An 18,709-nucleotide genomic window follows, 5' to 3' on the forward strand; every position below is an offset into this window, starting at 1 on the left:
TTTGGCTGTCATTCTGATATAGGGCCAGAATACACAAAACTATCTGGCAGCAAGTGCTAATGCGGAATTTACCTCATGATCAAGAAACAATTTGTTTTTTAAGCTTCACCAATAAAAGGAAAACAGTATGCAATCCTCAACTTTACTATACGCAGGATCCCATGAAAATTTGGTTGGGCAATTTAAGCATGAATAAGAAACCAAAATCCTAAATTTGTGTAATTATATAGCACTTTATTCAGGAACTCAAAAGTCTCTTATATGGGATATTTTTATTACACTTTATACCCCACAACCATATGTGAGGAAACTGGCCTTAAAGAGTGTGACTAAAGTGATCTAAGGAAAATCCACGGTGACACCAGCTGCGTTGAATGGCATTTGAGGGCTTAAAGGATAAACTGCTGCGATGCAAAAACCGTGGATCCTGTTAAGATTTCAAATGAAATTATATGAGCTTCCTACTTTTAAAAAATTATGAGGGATCCCCAAATACCTTTTGTTTGTAGTATTTACCATATTAAACATTAAAAGTGATTCATTTGTTGATGTTACCGCTATTCAATTATTTTATGGGATCTTAATATTGTGTTCTTTTTCAATGTGCATTGGCAAATGATTTTGATGTCACAGATTCCCCAGCGGTGACTCACACTTTAACTAACACTTTAATAGTCAAAATACAGGCTACTTTCCAAGAAGGCTGCATTCTGTAATGTCACCAGTATGTGATGATAATCTGGATCCAGATAATCAATTATAAGGATACATTTTTATATGTCTATATCTTTGTATCTATATCTATATACATTTCACTTCCCCAATTCCTTGGGCATCACTGGCTGTAATAGTTCTTTCTATGCAGACGAATGTAATCAGCATTTTGAATTGTCATTTCAGGTGGCTCCTCTGAACAAATACGGGGATCTACGAATAGGATAGAATATAATTCTTTATTGGCCAAGTGTGATTGAACACACAAGGAATTTGTCTTTGGTGTATGTGCTGTCAGTCAGCATACATAAAAAGACAAGATACAGGACAAGATCCGACTTCTTCTTTCTTCCTTGCAGCTGTTTGCAAAACCGACAACAGAGTCCACGGCCTTCTCACACCCCCCCACCTTCTTCAGAAATCCCTCGTTATCTTGGCGCCGCTCACTCTCTATGCTCAATTTCCATATCATCTCTGCCCGAAGGGAAGCTAAATCGCTTGAAAAGTCCACCTCGTCCGCCGCCACCCCTACCCCCAGCGCGCGTCCTCTATCGGGCATGCGCAGCGTCTTTCCATACCGTCGTTAAATATCGCGAGATCGAATGCGCTGGGCGCGGGTTTTGAGCCTAAAATTCAAACACAGGTTCGCCGGGGTTGTTGCACCTCTTAGTCAAAGGCGAAACGGGTAAGTGCCAGCCGGTTTTTCCGCCACGAATCCTCGCATAGCGGGGGTACGTCTTGAAAAGTAACAGCTAGAATATGCAGGAGCGGCAGAAACTACAAAAGAAGAGAAGCTTTTCTTTTTGTCTTTGCTACTAGCACTCAGTACGACTGCATTAACCGTCTTTTAAAAGGAAAAACAAAACAGAACGGGGTTTGCTAGTACTTTCCTGGCTGCATGTGTTCTGGAGAAAGTGCCACAGTTAGTTTGCACCTTAACAATAGTTTCCTCCTAAAAGCGAAGTTAGTTACTCTCAACTTGAGCCCCTACCTGTTTCCTCTTTCCTCCGCCTCTTCCTGTTTTTCACTCAGTGTAGCTGAACGGCATATCTTCGCCTCCATGTGTTGGACTCCATCTGCCTTTTAGGGAATAGTAAAAAGCAAATTCAGCCTGATCCATTTGGAGGGCTGGATGAAGAAAGTAGGAGGGGAAAAAAGTGGGGAAAGCCTTCTTTATGCTTTGGGACAGCCTTTCCTAAATAAGATCCAGTTACTCAACCCTGCATGCAGATTATTTCATGATCCTCTTTAATGGTTTAGGGTCAGAAAAGGGTTTTACTATCTCGCCTTTTTATGCTGGTATACAGTTGGAGTTAATAATCCCATCAGTGAAACAAATGTTCTCATTCTGATTAATGTTTAGTTGTAGTTTTTATACTTGGATACCCATGACTCCATTCCCTAAAAGTACTGTATTTTTCGGAGTATAAGATGCACCAGAGTGTGAGATGCACCAACGTTTTGAAGATACAATTTTTTTAAAAAAGTAGGTAGGTAAATAGAGGAATAGAGAGGGAGAGAAAGAGAGAGAAATACAGTAGGTAGGTAGGGAGAGAGAGAGAGTAGGTAGGTAGGTAGATAAAGGGATAGAGAGAGAGAAGGTAGGTAGAGGGATAGAGAGAGAAATAGAAAGAGAGAGAGAAATACAGTAGATATGTAGCGAGAGAGAGAGTAGTTAGGTAGGTAGGTAGGTAGTTAGATAAAGGGTTAGAGAGAGAGAGAAATACAGTAGGTAGGTAGGGAGAGAGAGTATGTGTAGGTAGGTAGGTAGGGAGAGGGATAGAGAGAGAAATGCAGTTGGTAGGTAGGGAGAGAGAGAGTAGTTAGGTAGGTAGGTAGATAAAGGGATAGAGAGAGAAATAGAGATAGAAATACAGTAGACAGGTTGGCACAGCACGTGATCAATGTAATTCTCATCAATCAGTTAAAGAGCTTTCCAAAAGGAAAAAAAAGGTTTTGCACTCTGCAAACCTCCCCAAAATGGACCGTTTTGCACGAAAACAGCCCCGTTTCCCCCCAAAAGGAATTAATGGCATTGGGGGGGGGCTTGCAGAGTGCTCCTGGGGGGTGGGGGTGGGGCAAAAAATGGTGAAAAGAGTAAGGTTCTACATTTAGCAAGAAAAACGAAAAGTACAGGTACAGTATAGGTGGTACCTTGATCAATAGTAGTAACTGTGAGAGGGATCTTGGAGTCCTAGTGGACAACTATTTAAATATGAGCCAGCAGTGTGCAGCAGCTGCCAAAACCAATAGTTCTAGGCTGCATCAACAGAGGGATAGAATCAAGATCACGTGAAGTGTTAATACCTCTTTATAATGCCTTGGTAAGGCCACACTTGGAATACTGCATTCAGTTTTGGTCGCCACAATGTAGAAAAGATGTGGAGACTCTAGCAATAGTGCAGAGAAGAGCAACAAAGATGATTAGGGGACTGGAGACTAAAACATGAAGAACGGTTGCAGAAACTGGGTATGTCTAGTTTAATGAAAAGAAGGACTAGGGCAGTGGTCAGCAAGCCGCGGCTCGCGAGCCACATGCGGCTCTTTACACACTTTAATGTGGCTCTTCTGTGTGCCGGGCGCCCTCTCCTCTCCCTCCTCTCGGGCACTTCAAAACAAGCGCCCCTTTCCCTTTTTTCTTTTCGACCCACAATGATTAGGGAGGATCCTGAAGTCGGGCGGGGACGAGAAGCGAGGAGGCAGAAAAAGAAACGGAGGCTAAGGAGCTTCCCCCCGCCCCCTCCCAGCAAAAATCTAACCGGGGAGCCGGGCGGGCAGTAGCAAATTAGCCGATCACGCCGCGTGATCGGTTAATTTGCTACTGCCCAAGCGGCGTGATCGGCTAATTTGCTACTGCCCGCCCGGCTCCCCGGTTAGATTTTTGCTGGGAGGGGGCGGGGGGGAAGCTCCTTGGCCTCCGTTTCTTTTTCTGCCTCCTCGCTTCTTGGGGCTCCACCAATGGGGGAGCAAGGCCCACCCAGCGCCAGGCTTTGGGCTAACACAGAGGTCTGCAAAGTTAGCTGTTTTAAGACTGGTGGACTTCAATTCTCAGAATTCTGGGAGTTGAAGTCCACCAGTCTTAAGAGCCAATTTTGCAGATCCCTGGGCTAATATGATTGATGCCTTTGGTGGACTTCAATTCTCAGAATTCTGGGAGTTGAAGTCCACAAGTCTTCAAGCTGTCAGGTTTGAAGACCCTGGGTTTTTTTTCTAAAGGGTTAGGGGTGCAAGGGTCTTGCAACTTGACAGCTTTAAGACTTGCATGCTTCAATGCCAGAGTTCCTGAGCCAACATGACTGGAGGAGGAATTCTGGGAGTTGAAGTCCACAAGTCTTAAAGCTGTCAGGTTTGAAGACCCCTTGGGGTTTTTTTCCTAAAGGGTTAGGGATGCAAGGATCTTGTAACTTGACAGCTTTAAGACTTGCGTGCTTCAAATGCCAGAGTTTATTGAAACTAAAAACAGTGTACCATCCTATGTATTTTCGGTTTTAAAAATGTGGCTCTCAAAATAAATTTCAGTCGTGGTTTTGGCGAGATTTGGCTCAGTTGAAAAAAAAGGTTGCCCACCACTGGACTAGGGGACACATGATAGCAGTGTTCCAATATCTCAGGGGTTGCCACAAAGAAGAGGGAGTCAAACTATTCTCCAAGGCACCTGAGGGTAGAACAAGAAGCAATGGGTGGAAACTAATCAAGGAGAAAAGCAACTTAGAACTGAGGAGAAATTTCCTGACAGTTAGAACAATTAATCAGTGGAACAGCTTGCCTCCAGAAGTTGTGAATGCCCCAACACTGGGAGTCTTTAAGAAGATGTTGGATAGCCATTTGTCTGGAACGGTATAGGGTTTCCTGCCTAGGCAGGGGGTTGAACTAGAAGACCTCCAAGATCCCTTCCAACTCTACTATTGTATGGTATTGTATTGAATATTTTTCATGATAATTTCTATAACATAAATTATGTAACTTTAAGAACCCTTACAGGATGGTCATGATAGTAAGGACATGTAATAAATGTGACTAGAGGAAATCATAATTTTGCACTGAAATATTTGCATTGTTGCAGGTTTGAAGGCACATTGGAAGGAGATTAGTACTCATCTTCAAAATGGATGAAGAGAAGACGTTACAGTCTAGGGCCAGAACAAGTTTTAATAGATTAAATTTCATAAAATGAATTTATGAAATTGTGTAAGAAATTATTAAATACAGGTGTAACTGTGAAATATATTCTTCTCCCCATTCTCATAAAATATTGAATTTTTAATCTGACGCTAATAATAGGAATAGCATATTTCCTTCGCCTAACTATAAAATGAAATGATTTCCAAACTATTGTATATTTATAAATCAGTTTTAAACACCTATAATTCACTAAATTAACATAAATATTATTTTCCTAGTCCTCCATCCTTACCGAGATGAAAAGAAAAGTAGTTTAAGTGGGGAAAGATTTTCCCCCACATTTCTACTATCCCCAAAGTCCCTGTGAGAGGGCTGCAGTCTTCAATTACTAAAAAAAGAGTCCACAATCCCAACAACCCTCTCCCGCTTTTCCAATTCATTCTAAAATGCATTTTCAATTCATGTCAAAGGAGGGATCACAGGGACTTTCCAGCAATTTTTATCTTTCATATCCCTGCTGCTTCTATCCAGAGGCAAGGATATGAAAAAATGTGCAAGCCATTGATTTCTGCCCTCAGCCGGGTCCAAAGTACAATGGATATGTTAGTGGGCACGACTGACTGATTGTAATAAGTGTGAAGTCCAATAAACGTTAAGGAAGCTACTGCTAATGCTTGCCTGCACAAAGTTTTGTTGCCCTTTCTACCGACTGTTCCAGGGACCCTGCATTTCTCTTTTTTTCGTTGTCTTTATTTTTATTTTAAACTAAGGAAAAAAATACTTTTTTTTTAATGGTAAGAAACAAGATGATGAGAGAAAGGGGGAAAGGCAATGGCTTGTAAAGTAGCAAAACACCAAAATGGAGAGTGCTATAGTTCTAGGGTGGCTAAGTGGCTAAGACGCTGAGCTTGGTCGATCAGAAAGATTGGCAGTTAGGCAGTTAGCGCCGTGTAACGGAGTGAGCTCCCATTACTTGTCCCAGCTTCTGCCAACCTAGCAGTTTGAAATCATGTAAACATGCAAATAGAAAAAATATGAACCATTTTTGGTGGGAAGGTAACAGCGTTCCGTGCTCCTTCGGCGTTTAGTCATGCTGGCCACATGACCATGGGCATGTCTTTGGACAGCATTGGCTCTTTGACTATGAAACAGAGATGAACACCACCTCCTAGACTCAGGAACAGCTAGCACACATGTGCAAGGGGAACATTTACCTTTATAGTTCCAGGGGAGAAAAAAAAAGATGACCATTTTTCAGTAGCTGTCCTACTGAATTGTTATTGTCCTTTCATCTCTTCCTTAGTGAGATCTTCACCCACTTTTGGTAAATATTGTAGAAACAGCAAGAAGCAGTGGCAGTAAAGGACATTGAGAAGCTGCTTTGCTCTTATTGCAAAGCAATAAAGGTCCACAAACTGAGTTTGCCCATCAATTACTATTTACCACTGGCATGATTGCAGGTAACTTAAGAAATAGTGGGTTTCCCAGCTAAGTAAACACATTTAGGATGTATTTTAGTTGTGTGGCTAACGGATCCTGTTTTTTGTCAAAAAAAAAAGTATACATAACTAAAAGTTGAAGAAAGATAGGCAAGGGAGAATTTTTATCCCATTTTACCCTAAACATCCTCCATGCATCCATGTAGGATGAAAAAATTAAAAAGCATAGAGATAAAGTGTTTCGCGAGGTGAAACAAGACTTGAAATATCCAAAACTAGAATTTTCTCGGTTTGGTCAACCGAGCTTGATCACTCAGCATAGGTACCAATACAAATCTAAACAAATAACTTGTACCCAAGAAATCACCTGCATTTTAATTCTAGGCCTTAAAATGATTCAGTTAGGAGATGAATATAAAGTGTTCCCATGGTTGTCATTGTTGATCCAAGATCTGGAGCATCATAAAGCCTCATTGTGATATGTTTTGGTACATTGTACTAAATTTGAAAAAGGTCAATAGGGAAGTCCTATTCATGTTTGCTTAGAAGTAAATTAAATCTCACTGGATTAAGTGGTTCTTATTGTCTGATAAATGGATCTAGGATTTTAGCCTTAGGGTTCTTCGGCCTAGCTCTAAAATAGTCCTTAGTAAATTTCCTATGGAAATTCAAGAGTTGTGATGTTCTAGTTGTGTATGATTTTTTTTATAGCCGATTTTGTGCAAAAGGTCTTGCTAGTGAACTAGTGTATGAGGTTTGTTAAAACTCAGCAAAAATAACTGGAAGTTTCAGTATAATAGTGCTGTCTTGATAAGTATTGGAAGAAATGAGACTGGACTCTTCGGCCTTAGTTACAGAGAACCACTGTTCTTTGGCAATCTTATAGGGTATGGCAACCATGGAAATAGTAAAGGAACAGATTGAAAAGGATTTGCATTTCAATTATCTCCCCTTGTGGTTGAAGAAAAGCTATTCTAAGAGCCTGCAGTGAGGGTGACAAAATCAAGGAACAATCTTCAAGATAAAAGTAAACAGATTTCCCAGTTAAAAAGGCATTATTTGGTTTAAATTTATACTTTCATAAGATGGAATGTACTTGAAGGTCAGTTTCTAGTTTTTTCTTCACAAAATGTTATTGGACTGAAAAGATTTTGTTCTTTTAGTTTTTGGCGTTCATTTGAATATAGTTTTAATGCTTACTTACGGTCCAGTGTTACTTTGCATGTAGCTTTCAAATATTTTCTATTTTAAGCAGTCTGCGGCAGCTAGTTATGTTATGTCAAGTTGTAAAATGTTGTAGAAGTCTTTATTAGATATTGGAGTCTTATTTAGTTTACTATGACTCAGTATTATTTGATTTCTAGTTTAAAATATTGACACATTGCTGAAGACTCTAAATATACTGCTTAATGTTGTTATAATGCAGACTGAAGCTTCATAGCTTAATTAGGAGAAGGAGGAAGATAAACATTCTTGCCACAATAGCCATTAAGTACTACTAATCTTGATTGGGTTTCATTACAATAATGAACTGTTGAATAATGTTGAAACTTTTTAAAAATCCAGAGTCTTGAAGCTTATAAAACCATCAATCACATTTATGATACAACTATTCATTTACAGTTTTAATGGGTAAAAAGTAATGGAAGATATATTCATTATTATTAATATGGCAGGATAACTGTGATGTTTTTGTTTTAACAGCTCATGCCTCTGATGATTGATGACTAGATATACTCTTTTGAAATTAAGGTCTGCTGGTCAGTCTGATTCAAGCTGAGTCTGTTAGCTTTTAAATAAAATTTGGTTAGGAAAACAATAAAGCTCTAGAGGATACTTGTATATTAAATATTTTAAAAGAAGAACATGAAGAATTTTCAGGAATGCTTAAACTTAGGTTACTGATGTGAGGACATGTGTTCTACCTGTTTCTGAAAAACCAATACTACATTTCAAGATAAAAGTGATTTGTTTTCTATTAACATGTTCTGGGTTTGTATTAGTTTTGCAGTTTACTTGGCATTTTCTTTGAGAAGATACTATTATAAACTTTATAAATAAGCTTTTCAAAGCTACTAGGAAATTGTGCCTCAAATTGGTTTCGATCAGCACTACTGTTTGGGCAATTTAATTATATGGTAATCTAACTTCTATTCTATATGGATTTGTGTAGTTTTGTTTCCCCTTCTATTTTTCAGCTATCTTTTTTAAAAAAACTTTTTATTATCTATTGGTGATTTAGCAAATAGAGTAAGCATTCTCCTTGTCTTTCATTTTGTTAAAAGGTCAGTTGTTTTTTAATATGAATTGGTGAAATGGGATTCAAATATAATCCTAAACCATAAATATTTGGCTTTGCATGCAATGTGAGCCAAGCTGATTTTATCTATTAAACTATGGTTGAACAAACCATGGCATTTGATATCAGGCTAAGAGTACTAAGACCACTATGTTCTTCCCACTAAGTTAATATATATGTGTCCCCAAATGTAAGAGATCCTTTGTCTTTCATGCTGACTGGAAAAACAGAAATATTCATTAATATGATACATTAATCGATGGTTATTTGTTTGGCATAAAACATTGCTTTGTGGACACTATTCATTGGTTCAAGGCATTGTGGCTCATTATTTTGCCATAAAAAAAAATCAGCAATCTAAAATTTTTCCTCCTCATATGCAGACCAACTACATTTTCATAAACAAACTAATATTCACCAAGTAATAATTCCCACAGCTCATCCTCAAAGAATTCATTACCCTCAATGCCATATTTAATCACCGGTAGGCTATGATATAACTGGGTTTTTAAAATAAAGGATATCTACAGTTCTATCAGTTGAGAATGTGGTGTGATTTTTTGTCTAGGAACCTCGTAAGCCAGGGCTGTCAAACTCGCGGCCTGCGGCCCAGCTACATCACGCTCTGGCCATGTCCACACCAGTTTGGCGAAGGGGTAAAAAAAGTCGCGATACGTCATATGACACTGCCATAACAACACAAGTTTGACACTCCTGTTCTAAGCATAACATTTCTCCATGCATCTATAAAAAGTGACAGACCAGCTGAATGAATTGGTAGAAGTAGCAGGATGGGTGGCTTTGAAGCTGAAAATCATCTGGCTGTCATAGTGCAGCCCAAAGTTGGACACATTTCTGCTTAACCTTTCAGGGAAAATTGTAAAGAGGGTTGTTAGACTGAAGGTTCAAAGGTCCTGGAGAAAACAGATTATCTACACCCCTTTCAATATAGCTTCAAACTGCGATTCAGTACTGAGGCAGCACTGATCACATTTTTAATAACCTGAAACAATTTTGAGATGGGGAAGTACATCTGTTCTGACTCTCAGTCTACCAGCGGTCTTTGATATCATCAACCTTGCTTTAATTTGGACCAGCTCAAGGCCCAAAGTGATTGGGAGATACGGTGTTATGGTGGTTCTCCTAGCTCCAATCAATGTTTGGGAGGTGTCTGCTTTGTAGGTCATCCACAGGATTAAGTACCATGAGTATATAATTCATGAAGGGCGGCTCTTCTAAATCCCATCAATAATTAGATATATGGATTTTACCCATAGTAGATTGATTTTTAAAAGAGTTGTACATCATATATAATTTCAGTGTTAAAAGAAAATGGAGGCAGACAGAGACATCATTTCACATCTTCGATATCAACTGAAAGAAGCTGAAGAAGAAAGAAGAAAAGCAGCACAGTATGGCTTAAAGCTGGTGGAAAACGAAAACTTGCTGCAGAATCGACTAGATGAACTTCAAAATGAAATGGTTACCGTAACAGAGGTGAAATAAGAGTGTTTTGATAGATTCTACTCGCTGACACAGAAGCATTACTGTTATTGCTGTGAAATAACATTAACATGTTAACATTTAAAAAATGCAGTTCTCTGTATAGTTTTCTATTCCATTTTTAAAAGTTTTGCAATGGAGAGCTGTAATTGTATTGCATACATTAATAATGAGGTTAATGGTTACTGTTACAGGTAATCCTCGACTTACAGCCATTCATTTATTGACCGTTCAAAGTTACAACGCCACTAAAAATGTGATAATCAGTCCTCGCACTTAAAACCAACGCAGTATCTCCACAGTTACATGATAAAAATTTGGTTGCTTGGCATCTAGCATGTATTTGCAATGGTTTCAAAGTCCTGGGGTCATGTGATCATCATTTACAGCCTTCCCAGCTCCCTTCCAGCAAGCAAAGTCAATGGGGAAAGTTGAATTCATTTAAGGACCACATGATTTACTTAACTACATTGCTTTGCTTAACAATGGAAATTCTAGTTTTGATTGTAGTGATAAGTTGAGGACTACCTTTATATAGAAAGCATCTTACTAACAGTGGGTTTTGTCATCTTCCAATGATGGTGTGCAAATAATTAAATTTACAATTAAAAGGAGGTTCTTGACTTACAATGGATATTTTGCTCCCAGTTGTGGCTGTACGTTTTTGCAGTCATAAGTTGAGTCATCACATGATTCGACATAAATTTGTGACCGTTTTTGCAAATCACATGATTGTTAAGCAATTCCAATTTCCTGCAATGGCATTTTTTCACCAGAAACCAGCAAAAAATGTCTCGTCTTCACAGGATGCTGTAACCAATCATAAATGTGAGCGAACTGCCAAATGCATAAATTACAATTATGTACCAGTAACTTGCAATGGTCGTAAGTGCAAAACAGTTTATCTGACTTTTTCCAAGGCTGTGGTAAATGAATGGTTATAAGGCAACAACTTTTACTATCATGAAGGAAAACATTGCTATCCTATATATAGTCTGTATATATGGTCAGCATCTCTAAATATAAATTGTGAATGATTTCCCAACTATTAGTATAACCAACCTATTAATATGATTCATTATATGAATAATTGAATATTCATTGCATTTTCCCATGAACAAGGAGGTAGAATTTAAAATTTCCCTCTTGGCTGATCCAGTAGCTCATGCATCTAAATCTTCTCCTTTGATGCAGTTAAGAAATGGGCACCAAAGATATGCAGTCTTTTAGTCTTTGCCAGGGTGAACACTTTTTGCTCACCACCGTGCTTCTATAGCAGATGTCTGTCTTTGTTATAAGCCCGTGATACTTCTTTTTCAGAATTTTGAACAAGCAAAATATACTCACCAGAGAGAAGTAGAATTGAAGAATCGAATGTTGGGGAGTTTAAATCTTGAATATGAGGCTCTTAAGCAGCAGCAAAATGTACAGCTGGATGCATTGCGCAGGCAATTGGAAACATTACATGGGCAAGAAATAAAGGAGCTTAAAAATAAGGTGCATTATACAAAGAATAAGATGAACCTGTTGTTTATAGTAATTGCTCCCTTCTAATAATGCTAAACTGTCTTTAAAATGTTTTGGACTTAATACATCTATTGAGAAATCAATTCTGAATTGGAGTATGTTTCTGCAACGTTAAACTATGTATAGAATAGAATATTTATTGTCACTGAATGTACACTAATCATCATACATTAAAATGAAATTATATTGCATATGGCTCTCAAAGGGTCCCCACCTCTAATATAAACATAAACATGATGAGATAGATAAATAGATAACTACCTAAATATTATGCATGTACCACCATATATTATATGACATGGAGAAACAACACAGTCTAGTTCGGATGTAAACATGTACATGGTGAGAGAAACAAATCTTGCAAGCTTACCAGACTGTATTAATTTACTATACATACTACTATGTATTAATTTTAATTATATGCAGCTCAATAGGATAGCAAGAAAACATTTTGGGGTAACAGCATGTGTGTGAGTGAGAAAGAGTGAGCAACTGCATGAGTGTGTATATAACTTACGTCTTCTATTTTTAAAACTCTGCTTTAGAGCAGAAAGGAATGGGATGGAAAAGATGCTACTATTTCAAACTACATAGTGTGTTTAAAAACCTAAAGGAGATGGGCAATCTAGAAATATGAAATACAATACAATACAATAGTAGAGTTGGAAGGGACCTTGGAGGCCTTCTAGTCCAACCCCCTGCCTAGGCAGGAAACCCTATACCATTCCAGACAAATGGCTATCCAACATCTTCTTAAAGACTTCCAGTGTTGGGGCATTCACAACTTCTGGAGGCAAGCTGTTCCACTGATTAATTGTTCTGTCAGGAAATTTCTCCTCAGTTCTAAGTTGCTTCTCTCCTTGATTAGTTTCCACCCATTGCTTCTTGTTCTGTCCTCAGGTGCCTTGGAGAATAGCTTGACTCCCTCTTCTTTGTGGCAACCCCTGAGATATTGGAACACTGCTATCATGTCTCCCCTAGTCCTTCTTTCTCTTAAGCTAGACATATTGTATTAATTTACTATACAATGTAATTAATTTAATTTACTATACAAATGTAATAAATAAATACATTTTAAAAACAAAAACCGATAATTCAACTGCATGTTTGTTCTTTCAGCCTTCTTAGAAAATGTAGTAGGAAATTCTGGCAAATACTGTGTTTTTTTTTAAATATTGCTTTATTTCATAAATACAAACCAGCAAAGTTAGTAAAAAAATGTTGATCCTGATTAATGTATGTTTTTTTTAAGTTTTAGAATGGAATGGAAATGAAGTATACAGTAGAGCAATAGTTAGTGAGAATATGCTGGTAAATTTGAAGAAGAATATGTATAAAAGAAAGTTACATGTAAAAGATCTTTCCCCCTTTGGAAAACCATTGTTTTACAGGTTGAAAAATTAAAATCGGAGTTAGACGAAGCATTACTTAGTGAGAAACAACTGAAGCATAAAGTGGATCATTTGAAAGATGTCATTGCTTCAAAATCAGAAGAACTATATATAATGTCAGAACGTGTACAAGAAACTATGTCTTCAGAAATTCTCAGTCTTCAACTTGAGCTGCTATCTCTTGAGAAAGGAAAGGTATGCCTTGGGTTAATTCTGGATCTTTTAAAGATAATTTGCAGATAGCAATTCTTCCTGTTGGCTTCTGATCTGTAGCTAATCACGTTTAAATATCATGGAAAGTAATTAAAATTAAATGTTGTGAATCGGGCTGTGGTCTCTATAATAAATGTAACTTCCCAGTTAAATCATTCACATATTTATTAATTTTGTGACAGACAGATCTTGAGGACAAGTTACATGATCTGCAATACAGTAAAGAACAGCTGGAACTTGGAAATAGCAATTTGACGAATCGACTGGCTCGGCTTGAAGAAGAGAAGGAAGAGAAAGAAAAAGATCTTGCTTCATTTTGCAATTCATTAGAGGTGCTGAATTACTTGGTATTTACGTATAATGACAAAAGCATCTTGTGCTATATAGTGAAGAATTTAACAAAGGGTTGCTTCATTAAATGGAATATTTTTTTTCAAATTATGTTAGAAGTTTGAATAAAAACAATAAAAATGATAATAAAAACTAAGTTTTTTTAAAAAAAATTATACCCTCCCCTCAAGAAAGCTTACTTGTTTAAATATAATTGATTTAGTGAAATTCCTTGGGCTGTGGTCTATAACATAAATATTTTTAGCAGTGAGAAGCTTTGCTGGATAGATGGATGGATGGATGGATGGATAGATGGAGGGAGGGAGGGAGGGACGGAGAGACAGACAGACAGACAGACATTGTGATCTCCGGAACTTAAAATATATTATCTATTTAGTTTTTGTTAGCCTCTGCTAACATCGTCAGAATATATTTATATTCTTTCAGTTTTTTTTTAAAATATGTTTGCTAGTGTAGGATAAAGCAAAATGACAACCTGGAGGATTCTATATGGAGATTCTCAGTCATCCAGGTCATGGTTGTCGCAACTTCAGCTGAAAGTTGCGTCTTCAGCTTCAGCTGAAAAAGCTTCTTGGAGGAGAGGCGAAACATCTTCAAAGAAAAACCAGAAAGTTCAGTTGCCTCTTGAAAAAAGCCCCTTTGCGACAACCTGGAGGATTGCATTTCTTTTACAACATTTCTGCACCTACCCTGGTCTTGTCCTGGGAAATAAAATGATAGACAGCTACATTCCAGCACTGTCTCCTTGCTCTGAAAAAGGATAAAATAAGTTGAAGCATAAGACAGTAGCCTGGGAAAATATCATAGACCAATCTTAGCAGATTGCTTCTAGACATTTATCTTTGGAGCTGTGGTGGCACAATGGGTACAATGCAGGATTGCAGGCGAGTTCTGCCCACCACAGACCAATTCTGACCAGCTCAAGGTTGACTCAGCCTTTTGAAGATGGTAAAATGTGGACCCAGATTGCTAGGGTTGACTGTAAACTGCTTAGTGAGGACTGTAAAGCACTATAAACTGGTATATAAGTCTAGATGCTAGTGCTATTACTATTTACAATGCCTTTATTATTTTTACAAATAACTCCAGGTGGTGAATATATCCAACACTTTCCTCCTCCTATTTTTCTCCACATCAACAACCTTGTGAGATAGGTTGAGCGTGACTGGCCCAATAATCACCCAACTGGCTTTCATGCTCTCCTGCTTTCTAGCCCGATGCCTTAAACACTAGATCAAACTGACCGTGGTTGATGTTTTGTGAACTGTAATGCCATTATCATGTGTTTTCAAAATTTGGAATATTTACAGGATTGGAGAGTTGTGTAAATAAGATGCATTTAGTTTGGGTAAATTTAAATTGAGTTTAATTTGGATAAACTAACAATGTTTTACTCAAATTCAGGAAGCCCGTGAAATGAATCGAGATCTTCAAGTTCAGCTTGACCATGCACTACAGCAGGCCCAGGATTTTCCCAGTCAAGGCAATTCTCTATTTGCTGAGGTACCTATTGTCATAATCATAATATATTACTTTCAACAAAGCCATTGCTAGTTTCAAAGCCTTCTTATATTGAGTCACTTCTCAGTATCAATTATCTTGAATTATTTTTTTCATTCAAAGCAGATGCCAGATATTCTGAAAAAGCATTTTAACCAAAGTCTTAATACATTTGTTATTATGTATTTGGAAACAATATAGCACTGCTGAATCCTTTAGAACAGTGTTTCCCAACTTTTGCAACTTTAAGAAGTATGGATTGCAAATCTCAGAATTCCCAAGCCACTATACTGGCTGGAGGATTCTGGGAGTCCATACATCTTAAAATTGCCAAGGTTTCTCTAGACTCGGTAACAAAAATTTCTCATGCCAATTTGGCTATCCTGTTTCCCTGAAAATCAGACCTCCCCAGATAATAAGGCCAATCTGGCTTTTGATCACATGCACTAAAATAAGACCTCCCCGAAAATATTCCAACACAGCAGCAGCCATGAGGTGACCCCTGGGCCTTGCATTTGACACCCCTGCTTTAGGACAATATTTTATTCAAAACAATTTAGCTGAATAAATGCATGTAGCATTCAAATACATAGGAACTTAATTTTTAAGATACTGATACATACAGTAATAACAGTAATGATCAAGTAATTTCACAGATTTTTTCAAACATGGAAATAATTATGTTGGCAATTATTTTAAAATAAGTTGGTAATTATATAGAAGCTACCTGGCTTTGATTGGTAAATAATATGGCAAAGGTATTAACTTCCATTTATTTATCTTTCTAAGCAATTTGATAATTTCTCTTGTACTGTATTGTTTTTTGAGGGACTATATCAGGGGTGGCGAACAAGTTCGACAAAAAGAGCCAAAATTTTAAACTGTGAGAGTCAGAGAGCCACACCACGCAGTGACCTGCCAAAACAGACAAACACTCACACAAAAGCATATAATTTTAACAATAATATATTAAACACATAATATAACATGCTCAGTCAGGTGTTTTTTGTTATAAATTTTTATAAACCCATTAGAGCTGCTGTATAACTTTTAAATCCATAAATAAGTGGAATCTCTGTAACAACCTACAAGATTACTTGATGACCACAACCAGGAATGCCACACTTGCAGTCATTAAACAAAGCAGTCACATATCTCGCTTAATGACTGCTTTGCTCAGTGACGAGATTGTGATTGTAAATCGAGTACAACCTATACATGGGTAAAGCCTGGTCCTAATATTATCTTCCTTTAACCTAATATATGTATTATAATATATATATGAGTTTGGATTATCTTTGATATCTATTACAATTACAGGCTGTGAAAAAAACACTCGTAGAATTTTGGGAAATATACTAACCATGGAAATTCAATTAAATGTTTTCTCCTATTTAAAACTCTGCTGCTCCTGAACCCAGAGCTTGTATTATAATATATATATGAGTTTGGATTATCTTTGATATCTATTACAATTACAGGCTGTGAGAAAAACACTCGTAGAATTTTGGGAAATATACTAACCATGGAAATTCAATTAAATGTTTTCTCCTATTTAAAACTCTGCTGCTCCTGAACCCAGAGCTTCAATATGCAACCATTATTATTAATTTGAGCAATCATTAGAACCTCACCGGAATCCTGCAGCAACTGTGCTAGACTTTGAAGCATTATTTTTTTGGGCGCAGCAGAGGGCGCTGTTGAGCTACACCCGGAAGTACTGGTGGAGAGCTGGTGGAGTGCAGGCAAGCGTCGCGTCGACCGTACTTCCGGGTTTAGCGCGCAATCCGAGCCACAGTAAACTAAATAATGGTAAGAGGCAAAGAGCCTCATTTATTTTGGCCGCGAGCCGCGTGTTCGCCACCCCTGGACTATATAATTTGCTATAAATATTGAATGCATTAGAATGTGAACCAACTTTAAGTGGATTTTTTTTTCAATAGGTAGAGGATCGTAGAGTAGAAATGGAACGTAATCTAATTAGTATGAAAGTAAAATATCAGTCATTGCAAAAACAGTATAATTTCACCAGAGAACAGTTGCAAAGACTCAAGGTATGTTAATTTAAAATTTATTCTAGAATTTTATTCTTTCTAATAGCTAAGCATTTCTGTTTTGTACATATATAAAATTGTTACGGAATTAAGATGAGATACAGCCATGGAATTAAGAAAGCTGTGTTTAGGTAACAAAGATATTTCATCTGTGTAATATTAATATCGCTTGCTATGTAAATGCTACTTTTCTAGAAACAAGTTGCCTTCTAGCTCAAATTATTTTTGAATTCTCAAAACAAAAAACAACTGTAAATGGTGCCTTCTTTAATCTTGATCCTGCAAAATGTATCGTTACCTTCCCGGCACAAATATCCACATCTTGCTTGGGGAATTCTGGGAGTTGAAGACTACACACCTTAAAGTTGCCAAGGTTGAGAAATGCCGATCCATTCTATTTCTGTTGTAGAAAACAAAACAAAGTATTGGTATGAAATATTAGGAAGGTTTTAGCTTTGGTTGATGTGAAAACTATAGCTATTCTTAGTCAAAAAGTTTTCCAGAGTACCCATTCTTGGTATTTTCAGTACAAATAAATACTTACAAGAACTGGTGTCCTCAACTTATGACCACAATTGAGCCCAAAACTATGTTGTTAAGTGAGAATTTTAAGTGAGGCTTGCCCCATTTTATGACATTTCTTGCCACATTAAGTGAATCACTGCTGAAGGTCAGTTAGTCACATGATTGTTAAGTGAATCTGTCTTCCCAATTGACTTTGCAAAAGGGTTGCAAAAGGGGATCACATGACTCTGGGACACTGCAACCATCGTAAAGTCAGCTGCTGAGTCTGAATTTTGATCATTTGTCCATGGGGATGCTGCAAATGGTCATAAGTCTGAAAGTTTTTCTGTGTTGTTGTAACTTTGAATGGTCACCAAATGAATGATTTTAAGTCAAGGATTACCTTTACTTTATGAACAAGTACTGTATGAACCAGTGTCCAAGCATCTGAATTTTCATCATATGATCATGGGGATACTGCAAATATTGTAACAGAAAAACGGTCATAAGTTGCTTTTATCAGTGCAGTTATAATTTTGAACAGTCACTAAATGAACTGCTGTAAGACAAGGACTACCTGTATATTTCATAAGAAAGTGTTTGTAATTAAAAAATGACCAAAATTTGGTTTGATTTGTAGCTGCAGATGGCTACACTTCTAAGAATGAAAGGTTCACAGGGAGGACATGACCAGCTGGACCGTTTACAAAACATGCTTCAACAAAAGAATGGTGAAATAGAAGAACTTCTCATGAAAGTGAAACAATTAGAAAAACCAATGGTATGTGCATAACTAAATTATCAAATCCTTTATTGGCAGTTAGTGAAGGAATGATTTAGAACTAATCTGGAAAACATTATATAGTATAAGCCCATGCAGCAAAAAGAATCATGAAATAAGAGTGGGTTGGCTTAACTATAAATACCTGAGATGTGCAACTGAAGAAAATAGATCTCCCATAAAGGAATTTATGCAGAAAATAACATGGGGGCCATCTCTCTTTGACACACAGGGAATAGTGGGGAGTAGGCCAAAAGTAAGGGATTCCCAGGCATATAGGTGATGGCAGCAAGAATGATTAAATCAAGGCA

The 18,709-nt window shown here is 37.4% G+C and overlaps 1 protein-coding gene across 3 annotated transcripts in view; it reads left to right on the top strand.

Annotated features, from left to right (window-relative positions):
- The first annotated feature begins 1,259 nt into the window (after positions 1–1,259).
- The window catches only part of SPDL1 (spindle apparatus coiled-coil protein 1), a 38,859-nt gene continuing 21,409 nt past the window's right edge, over positions 1,260–18,709 (top strand). For all 3 annotated transcript variants that reach the window (XM_081939651.1, XM_081939652.1, XM_081939653.1), the window contains exons 1-8: positions 1,260–1,399; positions 9,895–10,071; positions 11,398–11,574; positions 12,996–13,190; positions 13,391–13,540; positions 14,964–15,062; positions 17,003–17,113; positions 18,258–18,398. In XM_081939651.1, the coding sequence (XP_081795777.1) occupies positions 9,907–10,071; positions 11,398–11,574; positions 12,996–13,190; positions 13,391–13,540; positions 14,964–15,062; positions 17,003–17,113; positions 18,258–18,398 (1,038 nt within the window). In that variant the 5' untranslated portion in view covers positions 1,260–1,399; positions 9,895–9,906. The remainder of the gene's footprint in view (positions 1,400–9,894; positions 10,072–11,397; positions 11,575–12,995; positions 13,191–13,390; positions 13,541–14,963; positions 15,063–17,002; positions 17,114–18,257; positions 18,399–18,709) is intronic.

Source organism: Natrix helvetica, assembly GCF_964273705.1.
Source record: "Natrix helvetica genome assembly, chromosome: 1".
Classification (NCBI taxonomy): domain Eukaryota; kingdom Metazoa; phylum Chordata; class Lepidosauria; order Squamata; family Natricidae; genus Natrix; species Natrix helvetica.